Source organism: Ricinus communis, chromosome 1, assembly GCF_019578655.1.
Source record: "Ricinus communis isolate WT05 ecotype wild-type chromosome 1, ASM1957865v1, whole genome shotgun sequence".
Taxonomy (NCBI): Eukaryota; Viridiplantae; Streptophyta; class Magnoliopsida; order Malpighiales; family Euphorbiaceae; genus Ricinus; species Ricinus communis.
This window is the reverse complement of record NC_063256.1, coordinates 35,243,672-35,261,610: the sequence shown is the minus strand read 5'-3', so window position 1 is coordinate 35,261,610 and position 17,939 is coordinate 35,243,672. Positions and strand designations below refer to the sequence as shown.

Sequence of the window (17,939 nt, the reverse complement as noted above, 5' to 3'; positions counted from 1 at the left end):
TTATTTCAAATGGATGTTAAGAATGCATTCCTCCAGGGATCTCTAGAAGAAGTCTGTATAACACTCCCTCCCGGTCACAAATCCACATCTGATCATTCCCTGGTATGTAAGCTAAAAAAGGCAATCTACAGATTGAAACAATCTCCAAGAGCATGGTATGCCAAGCTAAGCCTTTTTCTCTTAAAAATCAATTTCAATAAATGTGCCTCTGATTCCTCTGTGTTTGTAAAACACACACACACATGCACGATCATTATCCTAGTATATGTAGATGATATTATCATAACTGGCAATAACAATAAGGAGATTGAGGAAGTAAAATGAAAACTAAAAAAGGAATTTGACATTAAGGATCTTGGTCAATTATCTTACTTTCTCAGAATAGAAATAGCCAAATCCCATAAAGGGCTATTTCTGTCTCAAAGAAAGTACGCTCTTGATCTCTTAAAAGAAACAAGAAAAATAGGAGCCAAACCCATAAATACCCCAATGGAGACTAAGACAAAACTCAACTTAGAGGATGATGATATGCTAGATAACATAGGCCACTACCAGCATTTAGTAGGAAAATTAATTTATTTAACAGTTACCAGACCTGACATTAGTTATGCTGTGAGTATGGTTAGCCAATTCATGCATGCTCCTCGTACTTCTCACTTAGATGCAATTGATAGAATCCTAAGATACCTCAAGGGTTCTCCAGGTCAAGGTATTTGGATGAAAAATAACAATAATGCTAACACTATTACTAGTTTCTTTAATGCAAACTGGGCAGGAAGTTGTGACAGAAAGTCGACCTTAGGATTCTGCATGTTTGTAGGAGGAAATCTAGTAACTTGGAAAAGCAAAAAGCAATCTATAACCACAAGGTCCAGTGCAGAAGCCGAGTATCAAGCCATGGCATCAACAGCCAGTGAGCTCATTTGGATCAAGCAAGTGCTAGCTGACATGAAGATAGAGTGCAGAGGTCCTATGAAAATGTACTGTGATAATCAAGTAGCTAGACATATCGTATCAAATCCAGTTTTTCACAATAGAACCAAACATATAGAGGTCGACTGTCATTTCATAAGAGAGAAGGTCCAATCTGGAGAAATTGAAACCCCTTTTGTCAGAAGCCATGAACAGTTAGCAGACATATTCACAAAAGCGCTTGACAATGGAAATCAGTAAAACCTTCTTAGCAAGATGGGATCTATCAATTTATTTGAAAACATCTTGAGGAGGAGTGTTGAAGACCAAAAGAAAGAGAGCTTACCTAGTCCAGACACTAGTGACCAAAGGACAAGGGACTTAAGGACCAAGGGGCATGGCCTCAGGTCTGTAAAGCTTTCAGCTGTACAGACAAGTCATCATAGGCCTACAAAAAGGAAAAAGGAGCAACCTCTCTTCCCAAAGGAAGAAAGGTCGCTTCAACCATTCCAAATCAAGAAATTAACATTGACATAGATCATAGGAGCTATCTAGGTAGCTTAAAGACCGTTATAAGCTCAACCATGTATATATCAAAGTAATCACCAACTGTAAATCTTAGAATACTCATTTATAAAGTTTCATCATTGATCATAGAAATATAAACACAATTTCTCAATTTCTACAATATACCAAAGGTTTTCTTCCGTTTGTGCTGCTTCCACTGCTTCAGTAAATGTTCTACACCCTCCTTTAGCGATGCCTTCCTGTTCTCCTTAAAATTCCAAATCTCCTTTACTATGTACCTTCCACTCGCGTTATACTCGTTCATTTCTCTCAAGGCTTGTACCACAGCATTATAAACTTCATTGCCAAGCTCATTTTTCAGGTATATTAATTTTTCATCATCTTCGTTGATTATCTCCTACACAACAAAGATTGAAGATCCAGATTACATCAGATCGCAAAAGGGCATAAAATAATTGACGACTAAGCGATTAAAATTATCCAGTAAATGGTCAGTAAGACAACTGAAAGCTGAAGGGGCAACAACGAAATTTCTTTGAGAAGTGGAGGATAATCGAACAAAAAAATACAAGAGAATTGTAGACACAAATTATCCAAAAGCGACAATGAAATATTGGCATTGAAATGTTGAAAAACTCCCTACTAACCACACCAAATAAATAGCAGGATCTAATAGACGGACTAAACACTTGCAATTTTAGCAATTTACAGTGGTATCAACTTCTACAGTTTAATAAAAGCATGTGTTCGCTATAACGCACTGCCATTGTAACAGCAAACTTTAGCTAAGGAAGAGAAAAAATGAGCAGAAAAAGAATAACATGGTATACAATAACTAATATTAGTTTCATAGTTTAAAAGGGCATGATGACATTTAAAACCTTGCAAATGCGAAGTCCTACGAAGCAATGCAGGACAATAATGTGGTATATCTAAATTCACTTACTGTTTGTTTCCAGAGCCATTTATTTTTTCTGGCAACATGTTTGATCATATAAGCACATACTTCAGTATTTCCTGCCTTATCAATGATGACCTTGAACGGATGCTAGCTAGAATCTCTCAAGTGATCATCCCATAATGAGCACAGCTCTACTGCTTTCACATGGGCTACGTTATCAGGGAATTTTCTCTTGGCTGCAGTAAGGAATGGTCCAGCGTCCAGCTCTCCCATTCTCTTGACATCAATAAAGGCACAGGTATCCTCCCTTAATCCTTATAAAGAAAGATAATTAGATATTTGCTGAATAGCATAAGTACTATGACATTAAAGACTTGTTAATTATGTCCATAAGGGACCTGTAATTTAACAATTCAATATCCAACTTTACTATTGATTCCGATTTTGAGCAGTTCATTTCTCTGATCATAATTAAATGGAAACTCGTGGTGAAAGTAGTTTGTATTTCTATATACTTACACTTAATAATTCCTTACGAGAATCTTGCAGTTCATCATTGTTCATACGCTCCTTGATAATAAGAGTTTGATTACAAGTCTTCAAGTCCTCTAGCTCTTCTTCTTTTTCCTTCAATTCCTGCTGGATTACATCCATCTTTTTCTTGGCATCGAGGTCCTCATCATCTCCCATGTGCTTCATTACTTGTAAAGCACCCTTCATGCGCTCAATCTGCAACTCCAAAGCTTGTCTAGCATCAAGTTTCTTTTCCAGCTCAAGGATTTTCTTACGAAGCTTCTCCTTTTGTTCCTACCGTTGGTGGTTTATCACAAAGGAAAATAGTATGTCCTTAAGCACTACATTGTTATTTTAATATTCTATTTCAAGGAATTAAGTATAGTATGTACCTTTTGTTCTTCTGCCAACCTCAGCATGTTTTCATCTGCCATTTTCTGCTCCATGATTGTCCTCTCATTCTAAAAGGAATAAGAGAACTTAGCAGGTTTCAAAAGATGCCAGCCTGCAAACTAAAATTCGGTTGGCATAAAACCTAAAAATTCCAATGAAATTATTAAATGATGGAATAATACAGAAAGTTGAATAGTTATAGATTTCCGATACTCTTCACAATTTCAGCATCACCATTTTTCATAATATATATGATAATCCAATTAAATATTCAAGAACAAAACCAGCAAAAGCAGGAAGAGAGAGACTTGCAGAGGTGTGCAAACGAACTTTATATTTCCTTTTAAAGTTATTATATCATCTGAATATCCCAAACAGTTTTTACTTTTTTGTTATTATTTGGATCAAAAGACTAGCATACAAATTAATAGTTGGTCTGGCGAATGCCAGGAAACAATTTTGAAATATCTAAGCAATGCCTAAGTTAGTATATCAACTTCTTCCATCATGGCAAAAGTCATGCTCTAGCTAGAATTTGAGAGCCTTAGTATATGGTTACCATTTTCTGTTCATGATGAAGCTTTCTCCTCTCACTGTCATTCTGAAACTCGCGTTGTTGCAGTTCCTTCTCACGCAGATCCAATTCTTTTCTTTGAGCTTCTAAATCGAGTGTAACCTTCTCATGTGCCAAAGAATTCTTCTCAAATTGATCACGTGCACACTGCTGTATCTTTTTCATTTCTAATCAACATAAAATCACAAAGCCAAACATAAAAGAAAATGCAACTTCAGACTATTACTCGTAAAATGTATATAACTCAAAAGGAATTCTATCTAAATGTTTTCCTTTTCACTTTAGGAATTCTGGGAGGGGGAATAAATAATTGCAGCCTTGTAAGTGAAAACAAAAAATAAGGTCATATTCACACCTTCATTATAAGCTATAACAATGGCATCTTTTTTCAGCTATTTGCTTGTGCAGAGATTTATTAGTCTCAATATATTTGATCTCAATTTCTTTAAGGTACTTATTCTTCATTAGTAGGGTGTCAGACAACTTGGTCACAAGTTTTAAGTCCTTCCTTTTATCCTCAGCTTCTTTGTTGGAAACACTTTTTAAATCCCCATTCTTTCTAAGATGATCACCAATAATATCTCTGGACGGATAATCCTTATCTCTCGTAGTCCATCCAAATAAACTATTTCCCCTGTCCTTTTGTGAGAGCTTATAATAATCCTCCCTCCCACAGTGATTGACTACGAAATCTTTTTCAAACATGATTGCATTCTTAAAGCCGTTCCAGTCTCTCTCAAATTCCACTGTTGCAAATCTTGAATGACCATTGTAATTCCATAATGGATGCACCCTCAATGGCTCAAACCCCTTTTTTCTAAACTCATCTCTAAGTTTTGAGCCACTCTCACCAACACGACGTCCCCCTTGCGTCCATGTTTGGATGTTGGCTACAATTCTGATGAGAACCCATGTAGCACAAGGAATCCTACTTCAATAAAGAATCCTAATTCCACTAAAGATCCTAATCCAACAAGGAGTCTTGATGACATCAAGAGTTCAAGCGACAAAAGGAATCATATTTCCATTAGGAATCCTAATCCAATTAGGAGTCCTATCGAGATTCAATTTTGATTAATCGTATTTCATTCATGGATTAAAGCCCAATGTGAAGACATGGAGATCAGATCTGATTTATATTGAATTCAAGCCCAAACATAAGGCCCAAGTCTAAGATTGAATATTCAAAGTCAAAATCCAAGTCAAAATATGAGTTTTTAACAAAGTCCAAGTCAAAATAGGAGTTTGCTACTCTTTTACTTCAAGTTTTGTTTATTTAGGAGTCTTGGCCGCATATCCTAGTCCTTCTAGGAGTAGGATTATTTTGTTTTAAACTCTATAAATAGCGCTATGTAATTCGGCAAAAGCATATAAAATCTTTGATTGAATAGAAAACCTTATTTTTTGCTTAAAGAGTTTCTTTGAGTGTTCTTGAGATTAAAACTTATTGTTTAGGTTTTGATTTCACTTCTACCTTAATTTAATTCTATTAACTTGTTAGTTTCTAGGATTAATTAAGTTCATCTCATTATAGCTATTGATCTTATCTCTTTATAGATAAGGGTGATAGTTCCGTAAATAATTTTTGGCAAACCTTATAAGAATTAATCTTGGCGTGTAATCTTCTCTTCCATAGAAGGTTTAGATCAAATTCCCACCCAAGGCCAAATAAACAATTGATCACTATCAAGTTTATCTCTATCGTGATTCTCGGTATAAGAAAACTCAGCAGTATTCCCTGGCTTATCCTTATCCTTAATGTGCCTGTTCATATAATTCTACAAAGCTATGTGCTTAGCTCTCTCTTTGATATATACTCCTTGAGAACCTCTACCGTGGTGATATGCATAATGAATAAGCACCTCAAAAAGGTACTCACTCATCTTTGGTTGACCGAAGGGGCATCTATAAATTGAACTTGAAATTTTAATGTCAATACTTCCTCTTTCCAACTCTGTATGATACCTATATTCATAATCGTCCAACTGACTTAGAGTACTTCTAGCGTTGAGGGAAAAAATTCAGCTCAACCTAGTATACACTAACTTTTTTGGTTCCCGTGCTTCCCGTAGAGCTTCTCTTAAAGTTGCCCTTTTGGTGCTCTAATTCCTCTACATTAGAGGCACTCTCTAAAATCTTCAAAATTCTAGAATGAAATTAGTGCCAGCTTTTCCTAAATGTGGGCCAATGTCCCTTTAGTCATATACTGAACCTAGTTTCTCTCTGAAGGCTTGGTGACCATCGTAGCTGCCTTCAGCCTAAAGTACAACATTAAATAAAAAACATCATCATTTAGCATTTGCTTGGTCATTTCTAGATCCTTGACGATGACCTCTACTTCTGCATTATACTCATATTGGCCCGCAAACCTTTTGGCCATGTCCTTCCAATCACTACGAACCTTCTCATCCAACCGCTAGTACCAGCGGTTGGCTTGCCCTTCAAGATAGAGTCTAAAGAACTTAATGATATGCTCTTTTGGTGAGGTTCTAGCAAGTCAACATGGCCACTCTATAACAATTGATGAAAGCATGGAGATCACCTATACTACTAAACTTGTCTAAATCTAGTAGGTTAATTTTCTTAGTTTGGTGGTCACCATAGTAGGCTCTTTAATGTTGCCTATTACTTCTCATCCTTTTAGTTTTAGCATTTTCTGGAGCTTTTCGATTTTTTTCTGCATCTCTTTCACTTTAGAATTCTCAGAAAGAGGGATTTTTAGAGCAGTTAATACGAACTTCATCTTCGACATCAATGAACTCATATTGGTTACCTCCATTTTTATCCTTGTCTGATGCTTGCTTAAAATCCAGTACAACCGGGTTCTTGGGAGTTGTTCTTGCACCATTAGTGGTCTGATTGTTGGCTACAGTTGGAGTTGTCGAAGTTGCTTGGCATTCCGTGGTGAGAGCTTGCAACACCTCAGCATGCTATTGCATCATGGCCTTAGATTTTCCATTTCAGTCTTGACATTAACCATGTCATTCCTGATTGCCTCTAATTCTACAGCTTGAGATGCTTTAGCATGTTCTTCCATTCTAATGTTTTTCTGTCTAGTAAGTCTTCTGCTGAACTTGAGATTAGAGATAATACGCAATGATGTAGAATGCTTGTATGCATGAAAATCCACATATGCTCTCTCCTTGAGCGAATAGATTGTTCCGGCCAAGAAGAGAAATGGCTATAAGATATGGTTAAGTGCGTGCATGTAATGAATGCAAGTGCAATGTCCATCAAAAGAGAAAAATTAGTAACTATAAAAAAAGTACATTCATTATTCAACCGGATCAAAGCATAAATGCGTAAGTAGGTGTAAACAAATAGATCATTTATAATTATATACATATGCAACACTCCCTTTTAAACAAGAGTAGTGGTGAGGTCTTTCTTCCTAGGTGCTTTAGCTTAGCATGATTATCAACATGGGATAACCAAGACTTGGTTCTCTCTAGTGAATGAAACCTAAGTGTAGGTTAGCCCATAATTGAAGATTCTTTCTTCTACCGCTTGAGTTGCGTGTCCTAAGGAAATCTGGATATCCATTTGAAATTTCCTAATCACGCTTTCCAAGTATGCATAAAGAGGAATTTATGACTATAAATAACCTAGATCTAGGTTTCCGACACTAAAAGGGAATAAGATTGTAAATCACTGATTTCAAAGCCCTTATCTAATGATGCAGAAGCAGGAAAGAAAAAAAAAAAAAAAGAGAGAAGACGCCGTGCGTAGGAAACTGAAAGGAGAATGGGAGGAGTCAGAAACAGCAATGTGTATTTTGTAAGTTGCAAAGCGCATACCGATTGTTACAGCAGTAGGATAAACAGTCACTGCACCAATGCACCAATGAAGCCATGCTCACATCTTACTGCACTGAGGAGAGAGCCTGCCGCTTTTCTCTTTTTTCTTTTTAAATTCTTTCGGATGTGTTTTAGAATCTGGAGAGTAGGAAATTACACGTACTCGCGTTTTGTTGGCTGGTATTTTCGTAGTTTATAGTGTGGTGTAGGGTTAGACGCGTAAAATCGGGTGATATTATGCTGTAAAACAGCGAGTGCGACTGGAGCGTGTGGAGAGAGACAGAGTGTGTTAATAGGTGGTTGTACGGATTTGGATTTTGTGGGGTCATTGTACACTTGGAGCATGGAGAAAGGATGGCTATTTTGAAGATTTTTGAAAGGGTGAGGTCTTTTATGTAATTTTAAAATTTTCTAAATTAATATTTTATTTTACTACAATTGGTTTGTATTAGAAGTCTCAATTTTCTAAATCACCCAATTTTTTAATTTTTTTTTTCTTTTTTTACAAAGAGTACTCTAAATATTATAAAGTATAATCAAATGTTGAACATTCAAAATATCTTAAAGGGTTTAATTGAATTTAAAATTTAATTTTAGAATTTGCAACTATTGTTGTTGGCAACCAAGTAATTGGAAGTCCCATGCTGGAAAAAAGAATCAACAATTTCTCTGGAGACATTTTGACAAGTTAATCACAATCAATCCCAACTTTTGTTTAAAGTAATTTTGAACAAGAATCTTGCATCTCTTACATCTCAAAAACATAAATAAAACTCACCAAATTAAAAAAAAGAAAAAGAAAAATAAAGAAAAATAAAAGAAAATTGTAATTCCATTGATAGCAAAATTGAAGAGCTTAAAATTTTAGATAATAGAATCAATCATCATTACATCAAATTAAGCAACTTTATTGATCTATATTGATTTTATTTTAAAATTTATAAATTTTAGTTAAATATATAAATTTTATAATTTTTTTATCTAAATGAAATCCGATATCAGTTGATTCTTATTTTTTCTGTCATTCAATTAATTGATAAGATTTTTTATTTTTTATAAGGAGATAAAATAAATAAGTATGAACAATGTTTTTTTTATTACAATATGCATAAAAGTGTAACGGCTAATTCGACATATTTACTATATAAAGAAGTGAAATTATAAAATTAATTTGCCAATGAAAAGGCAATTACTTAACACCTAATTCTTTGGCTATTTGTTGATAATGATAGTGCCATAATCCTATTTGGCTAAAATATTCCATAAAGGCTATCAACGTGCCTCAACATTTGTTAGAACAAGTTCAATTTCAGAACCTTCAGAAACACCATATTCAGATAATGTATGATCATCATCCTCCATTTCTCTGCTCGCATGGATCAAACTGATATTGCCATGGAAAACGCCCCAGCGCCTCTCAAGTTTTTCTTTCAAATGCGCAACCGTGTGTGTTTCTCTTACGTTCACTTCCATTTCCTTCGTGCATGAGCACACCAGAATACTGAACTTTGGTGCAAGTGGTGGTGCATGATCAGGAGTCACAGAAAGTTCAAGATTCGTGAGTTCCTCAAAGTTATAAGACCCAATTGAGGAATCGTCTTCTAATACAACATCACCATGGCAGAGAGTTTGCTTTGCAACTTCAACATCAAACCGTGCTTCTATCTCTCTTTTGAGCTCGTATATTGTTGCATTCAGTGGCAGTTCAAGTTCTGCTGTCACATGTTTTGTGATCCTTAAGAGCACCATGGCAAGGGCAAATACTTAAGTAAGAACACAATTTCTACCCTTTTTTTCTTAGCAACTTTCTTCTGTGTTTAAATAGGAAAAACCCATGTTTGGAAGGAAATAAAAATGATAAATGTATTGCTTTGCTCTCTTCGTTTTCATTTTCATGTAATTACAATCTCATTCCTCATGACATTCTATACTCTCTTATTTCTGCTGTTATAATAAATGTTATGTGATTTAGAAGATCCAATTAGAATGATACACCCAGTAAGTGTGAAGACATGGTTTCAATGCTAATCCATGGCGATGGAAGTAGCGAATTAATCATTTCAGGGTTAAATAGAGTAGAAAGAAGAATGAAGCTCTAATTCACCAAGCAATCTCTCCAAGTCTTGATGCATATCATAGCCAGAACAAAAGTACTGCATAATTAAGGTCTCGTAGAAACATGACATTAACAGAAATACAAACAGTATTACAACCCTGTTTATCCCTTTTGGATAGGCTAATTATGGGTATTTTTTGTTCTTCTGGCGGCCTCAACATGTTTCCATGTAACTGTTTCTGCTCCCAGATTGCCCTCTCATTCTAAAAGGTAAAGCAGATTGTAGGAGATTCCCAAAACCTTTAAATAATGCAAACATTCTTCAAGGGTGATACATTTCTACCATATAAATTGCAAACATTATTCAAGAATTAATTATAAAGTTATTTGTTAATCACTTCACTCAACATTAAGTTTTCTTTAAGAGAATAAGAATTATAACTTTAAATCACATCTAGAGTAACTGTTGTTCATAACTTTAGATTCTATTCCCAATCCACAGGGTAGAAAAATATCATTGATTCATTAACCAAAGCCAATGCATCTTCCAAAAATCTCACCATTTCATTTGGCAAAAGAAACACAAAACAAAATTAAAAGGTCAATGTGGTATGAACTATTTACTAATAGACAACTAGAATTGGAAATTAAATATATCAGCAATCCACATAAGCAATTCCCTTCTTTTCCTTTCTTCTTTTCTTTTTATTTTTCTTCCCTTTACCTCAAGAAATTACTTCCTAATTCCTTACCATCTCGTTTAGTTGAAATCCATAAAACTTATGAAATTTATTTACAAACTTAAAAATTTATATGCTTTGAACAAAATAAAAGTTAATTTAAAGTTCCACGTAACTAAATTTGTGTGAAATTTATTATATAAAATTTTAATAAAATTGATAGAATTTTTAAATAAATCATATTAGTAAGTTAATATATTTCATAATATGGAAATATCTCTTTTAAGTTTATCATTTTTATTTTACTTTCTCTCTCATGTATTTTTCTTAAATAAAATGAATTATTTAATGAATTTCAACCAAATATAGCATATATTTTAATTCTATAATCTTTTAAAATTAATATATGGCATGAGCAAGTTATCTAACATCCATATGCTAGTATGAAAATACTTAGAATTGTAAAATTTGACATAGTCTTGTATAGTTCTAATGGGTTTGTGAGTATGATAATAAATTAAGGCTATCCTTTCCCATAATTTAGGGACAGAAAAAAGAGAAAAGACAAATTCATATATATGATAAACACTTGACATCTAAATTCCCATTTCAACAAAACCACCCAAAACATGCCTTCAATTATGGACCATTCTATCACCTGCCAATGCTTTGTGAAATTGATGCCTCCAAAAAACATCTATGCCACTCTTTTAATAAACCCACATGGCAAAAGATCCTGTACATTTTTGTAACTAAAATTTGCCTCTCGTTTGCTTCCACTGCTACTCCAGTAAATGTGTTTCACTCCCTCCTTCATTGATGCCTTTCTGTTCTCTTTGAAATTCCAAATCTCATCTACTATATACCTTCCACTCGGGTTATACTCGTTAATTTCTTTTGAGTGGTCTGCTAACATATTTGATCGGATAAGCACATAGCTCAGCAAATCCTGCTGTATTAATGATTACTTTAAATGGGTACCAGCTACAGCCTCTCAGGTGATCATCCGCTCTGCTGCTTTCACATTGGCTTCTTCATCAGGAAATCTTCTCTTGGCTGCAGCAAAGAATGGTCTATTATCAAGCTCCCCCATTCTCTTGACACCAATAAGGGCACGGGCATTCTGCTATTGACTTCAATTTTTTTATCAGTTCATTTAGCTCACTCTCAATGAGAACTTATGATGAAAATATTATATTTCTAGTTCTAGATACTTGCACTTATTAACGCCTTCCGAGCATCTTGCAATTCATCATTGTTCATCCGCTCCCTGATAATATGATTTTGATTAAGAAACTTCAAGTCTTTCATCACCTCTTCCTTATCCTTCAATTCTTGCAGGACTGCTTCCATCTTTTTCGTGACATCGATTTCCTCCTCGTTTGTTTGACGAAGTTTAGCAGAAGAACAAAAGGTACATCACTAACTCACCTTTGATATAGGATCTGACAGTAGCATCTTTTTCTTCTTGGAGATTTTTTCAATGATACCATTGATTCATCAACCAATGCCAATGCATCTTGCAGAGATTTCACCATTTCCTTTGATGAAAAAAGAAAATGAAGAAAAGATTATGAATTTTATGAACATTGACCTTTATGAACTTTATCTCAGAACTCTTTCTGTGCTCGAAATAACTGCAAATTGTTGTGAAATCTTACTTGATATATTTTAGAACGAACAAGAAGGTAGATGATCTGTATATCTAGGCATAACGGAGAGAGGTGCTTCGTCTTCTGCGCATAAAATTTATAATCAAGATTAAATGTAGAAAATAAAGATGTTCTAGCCAGTTCATATTCTTTGAATTTGGAGCAGCAAACTCATTATCATCCAGTCCAAAGCGATATTTCCATGGAAAACGCCCCAACGTCTCTCAAGTTTTTCTTTCAAATATGCATCTATATGCGGTTTCTCTCACCTTCATGGATATGACCACACCAAAATCCTGAATTTCTGGCGCAAGTGGTGCATCAGGAGTCAACAATGGTCGAGCTTGCTTTGCAACTTCAACATCAATGGGATCGATCGCAGCATCCAGTGACATTTGAAGTTCTGAAGTCACATCTCCAGTGATCCTCAAGTAAGAGAACCATTAGCAAATGATACAAAAAGGAACAGAATTTACACTCCTATTGATGGTTAAAGAGAAGATATGCATGCTGAACTGGAAGGAAATGAAAATGCTCACTCTAATGCTATCCTCTCTCTTTAATTTCAATTTTACGTAGTTACAAATCAACAATGTGAATGTTCTTAGAAGATCCAATTAGAATGATTCAACTAATTAGTGTAAAGACATGTGTTGAGGAACCAGAACAAGTCCAAGTTAGCAAGGACCAACAGTCAAGAACTGTTAGTAAGAACCAACAGTCTTTGACTGTTGGTCAAGGCCTCAGTTCTGATCATCAGAGGCCTAAAATCAGGGAAAATGAGGGAAGAAAGGTCACTTCTACCTCTCCCAAAGCTAGAAAGGAACGTTGAAAATAAACAAAGATAGCAATAGGACCGCTATAATCACAAGCTTGTATATAATAGAATACAAACCTCACATGAAATCTCAGAATACTAATGTATATCATCATAGATCAATAATAACCAACATTTTACAGTTTCTATCAAAGGAACTCCCTGATTGTTTAGCATTCCATAACCCTTCCAGCCACAAGTCCTATATCTCTCGGGATGTGTCATTTGATGAATGTTCCCCTTACTTCACTCCTCCTCCCAATCATGGTTCCTCTACTTTATTATTTCCGGATAACTCTTCCGTTTTTGACAACACATTCGAAGACACTGCATTTGACCTATAGCACATTTCTGATACTATCACTGAAGCAACTCCTTCAGGGGGAGCAACTGTGCCACCAGGAGAGCTCACTACCGAGGCAATTTCTTCAAGGGGAGAGACTACGCCACAAGGAGAAGCAATTGCCCTACGAAGGTCATCTCGACTGATCAGACCCCCTACCAGGCTAAGGGACTATGTGTCCCATAAGGTGTCGTATCCAATCCAACACTTCATTAGTTATACTTCAGTATCAAAATAGTACAGGGCTTACCTAGGAAAACTCACCACTCACACTGAGCTATCCTCCTTCTATAAAGCTAACACTAATCCCAATTGGTGTAAAGCCTTGAAGGAAGAACTTTAGGCTTTAGAAAAGAATGACACATGGGACATTATCACCTTGCTTCAAAATAAAAAACCTGTGGGGTGTAAATGGGTATATAAGATTAAGTATAAATGCGATGGCACCATTGAGCGATACAAGGCTAGGTTAGTTGCAAAAGGGTTCACTCAGACCTATGGGGTAGACTATCAGGAAATCTTTGCTCCTATAGCAAAAATGAGTACTGTTCGCATATTGTTATCTGTTGCTATTAATTCGAGTTTGTTCCAAATGGACGTAAAAAATGCCTTTCTCCAAGGATCGCTAGACGAAGAAGTCTATATGACTCTTCCCTCTGATCACAAGTCTTTTTCAAAATATGGTACGTAAGTTAAAAAAGGCTATCTATGGATTAAAGCAATCCCTAAGTGCATGGTACGCCAAGCTAAGTCATTTCTTGTTAAAAATTAATTTTCATAAGTGTGCTTTAGATTCGTCTATGTTTGTAATACATCCACTATTGTTATTCTTTTTTATGTCAATGACATTATCATAACTGGTAATGATAATGAAGAAATTGAAAAGGTAAAGCTAAATCTAAAAGGAGAATTTGATATCAAAGATTTAGGTCAACTATCATACTTTCTGGGGGTAGAAATCGTCAAATCACATAAAGGCTTATTTCTGTTTCAAAGAAAATATGTCCTTGATCTATTAAAAGAAATAGAAAAAATTGGAGTAAAACCTACAAATACCCCAATAGAGACTAAAACCAAACTAAATTTAGAAGATGGGGAACCTCTAGACAACATAGGAAGTTATCAGCGTCTAGTAGGAAAACTGATATACCTAACCGTCACTAGACCCGATATTGCCTATGCTGTAAGTATGGTAAGCCAGTTTATGCATGCTCTGCGCACCTGTCATTTGGACGCCATCGACAGAATCCTCAGATATCTCAAAGGCACTCCAGGTCAAGGTATATGGATGAAAAATAATAATGATGCTAACACTATAGTTGGTTTCTCTGATGCAGATTGGGCTGGAAGCTGTGACAGAAAATCAACCTCTGGGTTCTGCATCTTCATGGGAGGAAACTTAGTAGCTTGGAAAAGTAATAAGCAAACCGTAACCGCAAGATCGAGTGCAGAAGCAGAATATAGAGCAATGGCGTTAACAGCTAGCGAGCTCATCTGGATCAAACAAGTGCTTACCGACATGAAAGTAAGATGCAAAAACCCAATGAAAATGTACTGCGATAATCAAGCAGCCATGCACATTGCATCAAATCCTGTCTTTCATGAACGAACCAAACATATTGAAGTAGATTGCCACTCATAAGAGAAAAAGTCCAGTCTAGGGAAATTGAAATGCCATTCATCAGAAGCTATGAGCAACTAGCAGATATCTTTACAAAGGCCCTAGATAAATCAAATCATCAAAACCTCCTTAGCAAGATGGGTTCCATCAACTTATTCGAACCCACCTTGAAGGGGAGTGTTGAGGAACCAGAACAAGTCCAAGTCAACAAAGACCAACAGTCAAGAACTGTTCGTAAGAACCAATAGTCTTTGACTATTGGTCAAGGCCTCAGTTTTGATCATCACAGGCCTAAAATCAAGGAAAATGAGCGACCTTTCTTCCCTAGGGAAGAAAGGTCATTTCTACCTCTCCCAAAGCTAGAAAGGTACGTTGGAAATAAACAGAGATAGCAATAGGACCGTTATAATCACAAGCTTGTATATAACAGAATACAAACCTCACATGTAATCTCAGAATACTAATGTACAACATCATAGATCAATAATAACCAACATTTTAGAGTTTCTACAACATGCTTATAATGCTTAGTTAATATGTTCTATTTGTAATTATTAAAACTAATAAGCCTAATTATCGAAATATTCCTACATTTTAGCAATTCTAACTAATTTTTTCAACTTTTACAAAAGTAAGTAAAAAAACCTTAACACTTTTAGTGTCGAATCATGAGTAAACTAGCAATTCTAGAGTACCATAATTATAATAATTTTTTAATACGTTTATGTATTTATTAAATAAAAACTATAAAATTTTATATTAATTTACATAAAAAAAAATTTTAAAATAATTATGTAAAAAAATTTTAGTATATAATTTTATATAAAAGTTATATATTAAAATATTTTATGTAAATTTCATTCAAATTTTATAAAAAAATTTTAAATAAACATATAAAGATATTGAAAAGTAACTGTAATTGCCATACTTTGTAATTCACCGTATATATATTAAAGTTAAAATAGGAGAACGGTTTAATCACGTCTTGTCACATATGATTGCTAAAATATGGCATATATCACATTTTTTATCAATATTAATTTATAAAAAGAAATTATTTTTTCTTTTAATCTATAATTGTAATAATAACAATTTTTTTGAAATAACTTCTTTTATATATGCTTATTATTTTAATTTATTAATTATTTTTATTCTATTTGTGTACGATATTTCTTGCTAATATTACAAAATTTTACTTTAAACTTAATTCTTTCATTTGATATATTGATCTTCACAGTCTTTTCCTTAAACCTCATTATGCCTCTTACCCGAAGACTTCATATCGACAGATTTACTTTTGACAACATCCTTATCAGCAGATCGCACGTCAACAGAAGAATCCTTTTTCTTCTTAGACACCAAAGTCTTCTGTCGCATTTTGTTTAACTTCAGATTCTTGAGTTTACTAAGTATTTGAGAATTAGAACTGAATTTGGGAGAAACTGAACTACTACGAGTACATACCATTTGTAAAATGAAAAAGAAAATGGAGAAAGAGACGGATTTTAAATCCCAAAAAAATGCAGAAACAGAAAGAAAAAAAAAGAAGTGGATGGTTACAGAAAACAGAAAGAGGGAAAAACAGAAAAGAAACATAAAAAGAAAAAGGTAAAAGAGAAACATAATAAAGAAAGAAATAAAAACACAGGTGAAAACGAAACTTTTACAATTTTATATAGCATGCACTTACTTTAGAGAGTGCATCAGAATTTAGCTTATCCATCATCCTTTCTTGGTTGTAATTCTTCCACTTCCGCATATCCGCAGGGAGTTCAACAAATTTAGCAAGGAGACGACACAATGCCTGCAGGGTTCTCCACCGAGGGGGTTCTCAAAGTTGGCTAAAATCCAAAGAATAGGATTCGGGAACCCAACCTCAGGTTTCTTGTGAGGATGAACCTCCTCTTCCACAGTAGCCGGAACCTAAAGATTGGGTTAAAACGAATTGAATAAATGTTTGAACTGCAAACGCACGCTAAGTAGTAAATTAGTTATATGTAAAAGTAAGAAAGACTAAAATACCCTTACTAATGTTATCTTTTTAAGTCTATATGTGTTATCATTCTAATAGAATTAATAGGTGATTAATTTTTTTCTAATCCTAAAAGCACAAAGGAAGGGGAATTTCTGAATTGACTAAAATAATTTTATAATTAATAAATAATTACTAATATCATTCTAATTCTATACGTAATTAATTTAATTTTTTAATTCAATTCTAATTCTATAATAATTTCATATATATTCCTAATCCTATAAAAAATTGATGAATTACTATATATCATACTATATTTATACATATGATGGGATTCAAATAATTTAATACAACTTTTTATAAAAATGAATAACAAGTCATAGAAAAAAAAGAATATAGCATTTTCAATTTTATTTTATTGATATATTAATTATTATACAAATTATTTTATTGATATATTAATATAGCATTTTCAATTTTATTATTATTCTACTACTTCATTAGTAGGACCATTTACTATATAATATTATAATATATACTCATTTATTAAATAATTTTACATTATAACTTTATAATAATAATTTAGATACATAACGCGTGACGAGAAATACTAATAATAATAATAATAATAATAATAATAATAATAATAATAATAATAGTAATAAGTTTAAGTTTTGAAAGAGTCGAAATGATTAAATTAAATTAGCAATTTTATTAATTTAATATTTAAAATGAGTGAGATTAAAATAATTAATTAATGAGTAAGTAGAGTTAGTATTATAAGAAAGGACCTAAAAGTATTATGAGGAATGAGTTATTATAGTAAAAATGATTATGGAAGATTTTGAAAAGGAGAATGAAAAATTAAAATGACCAAGTGGTTATTTGTTAAACAAGCTCTTCTTTGTTGAAGAGAAAAGAAAAAAAGAAAAAGAGAAAAGAGTGGCAATAACAGTAAAAATAATATAAGAAAAAGTTGAATTTAGTATAAATGAAATAAATAATTAATTAATTAAAAAGTACAGTAAAAATGATATCTTTTTAAAGATATAATATTTTATGTAATTCTTCTAAAAGAATATATATAAGAAATTAATATATTTTTAAACAATTAAATTTAAATAATCAAGCTAGACAGAATTTAAGCATAAGCTTAAAGATTTAAGCGTGATTTAAG

General features: G+C 33.6%; 1 protein-coding gene and 1 pseudogene across 1 annotated transcript; both read right to left on the bottom strand.

Annotated features, from left to right (window-relative positions):
* Positions 1–1,594: 1,594 nt before the first annotated feature.
* On the bottom strand, positions 1,595–6,858 carry LOC8281954 (annotated as a pseudogene).
* A 4,051-nt stretch (positions 6,859–10,909) lies between these two features.
* LOC8283320 (factor of DNA methylation 4) lies at positions 10,910–15,594 on the bottom strand. Its single transcript, XM_048373627.1, has 5 exons — positions 12,276–15,594; positions 12,016–12,090; positions 11,564–11,895; positions 11,379–11,477; positions 10,910–11,312 (listed from the first exon to the last, which is right to left on the bottom strand). Exons 3-5 carry the CDS (start codon positions 11,705–11,707, stop codon positions 11,052–11,054), a joined length of 504 nt encoding a protein of 167 aa, XP_048229584.1. The 5' UTR covers positions 11,708–11,895; positions 12,016–12,090; positions 12,276–15,594; the 3' UTR covers positions 10,910–11,051.
* Positions 15,595–17,939: the final 2,345 nt, after the last annotated feature.

Coding starts and splice junctions, on each gene's coding strand:
- LOC8283320 (XM_048373627.1), bottom strand. CDS start 11,707: ATGGAAGCAGTCCTGCAAGAATTGAAGGATAAGGAAGAGGTGATGAAA. Junction 11,478..11,563: donor CGTTAATAAGTGCAAGTATC/TAGAACTAGAAA, acceptor AGTCAATAGCAG/AATGCCCGTGCCCTTATTGG. Junction 11,313..11,378: donor TTCCTGATGAAGAAGCCAAT/GTGAAAGCAGCA, acceptor AAGTAATCATTA/ATACAGCAGGATTTGCTGAG.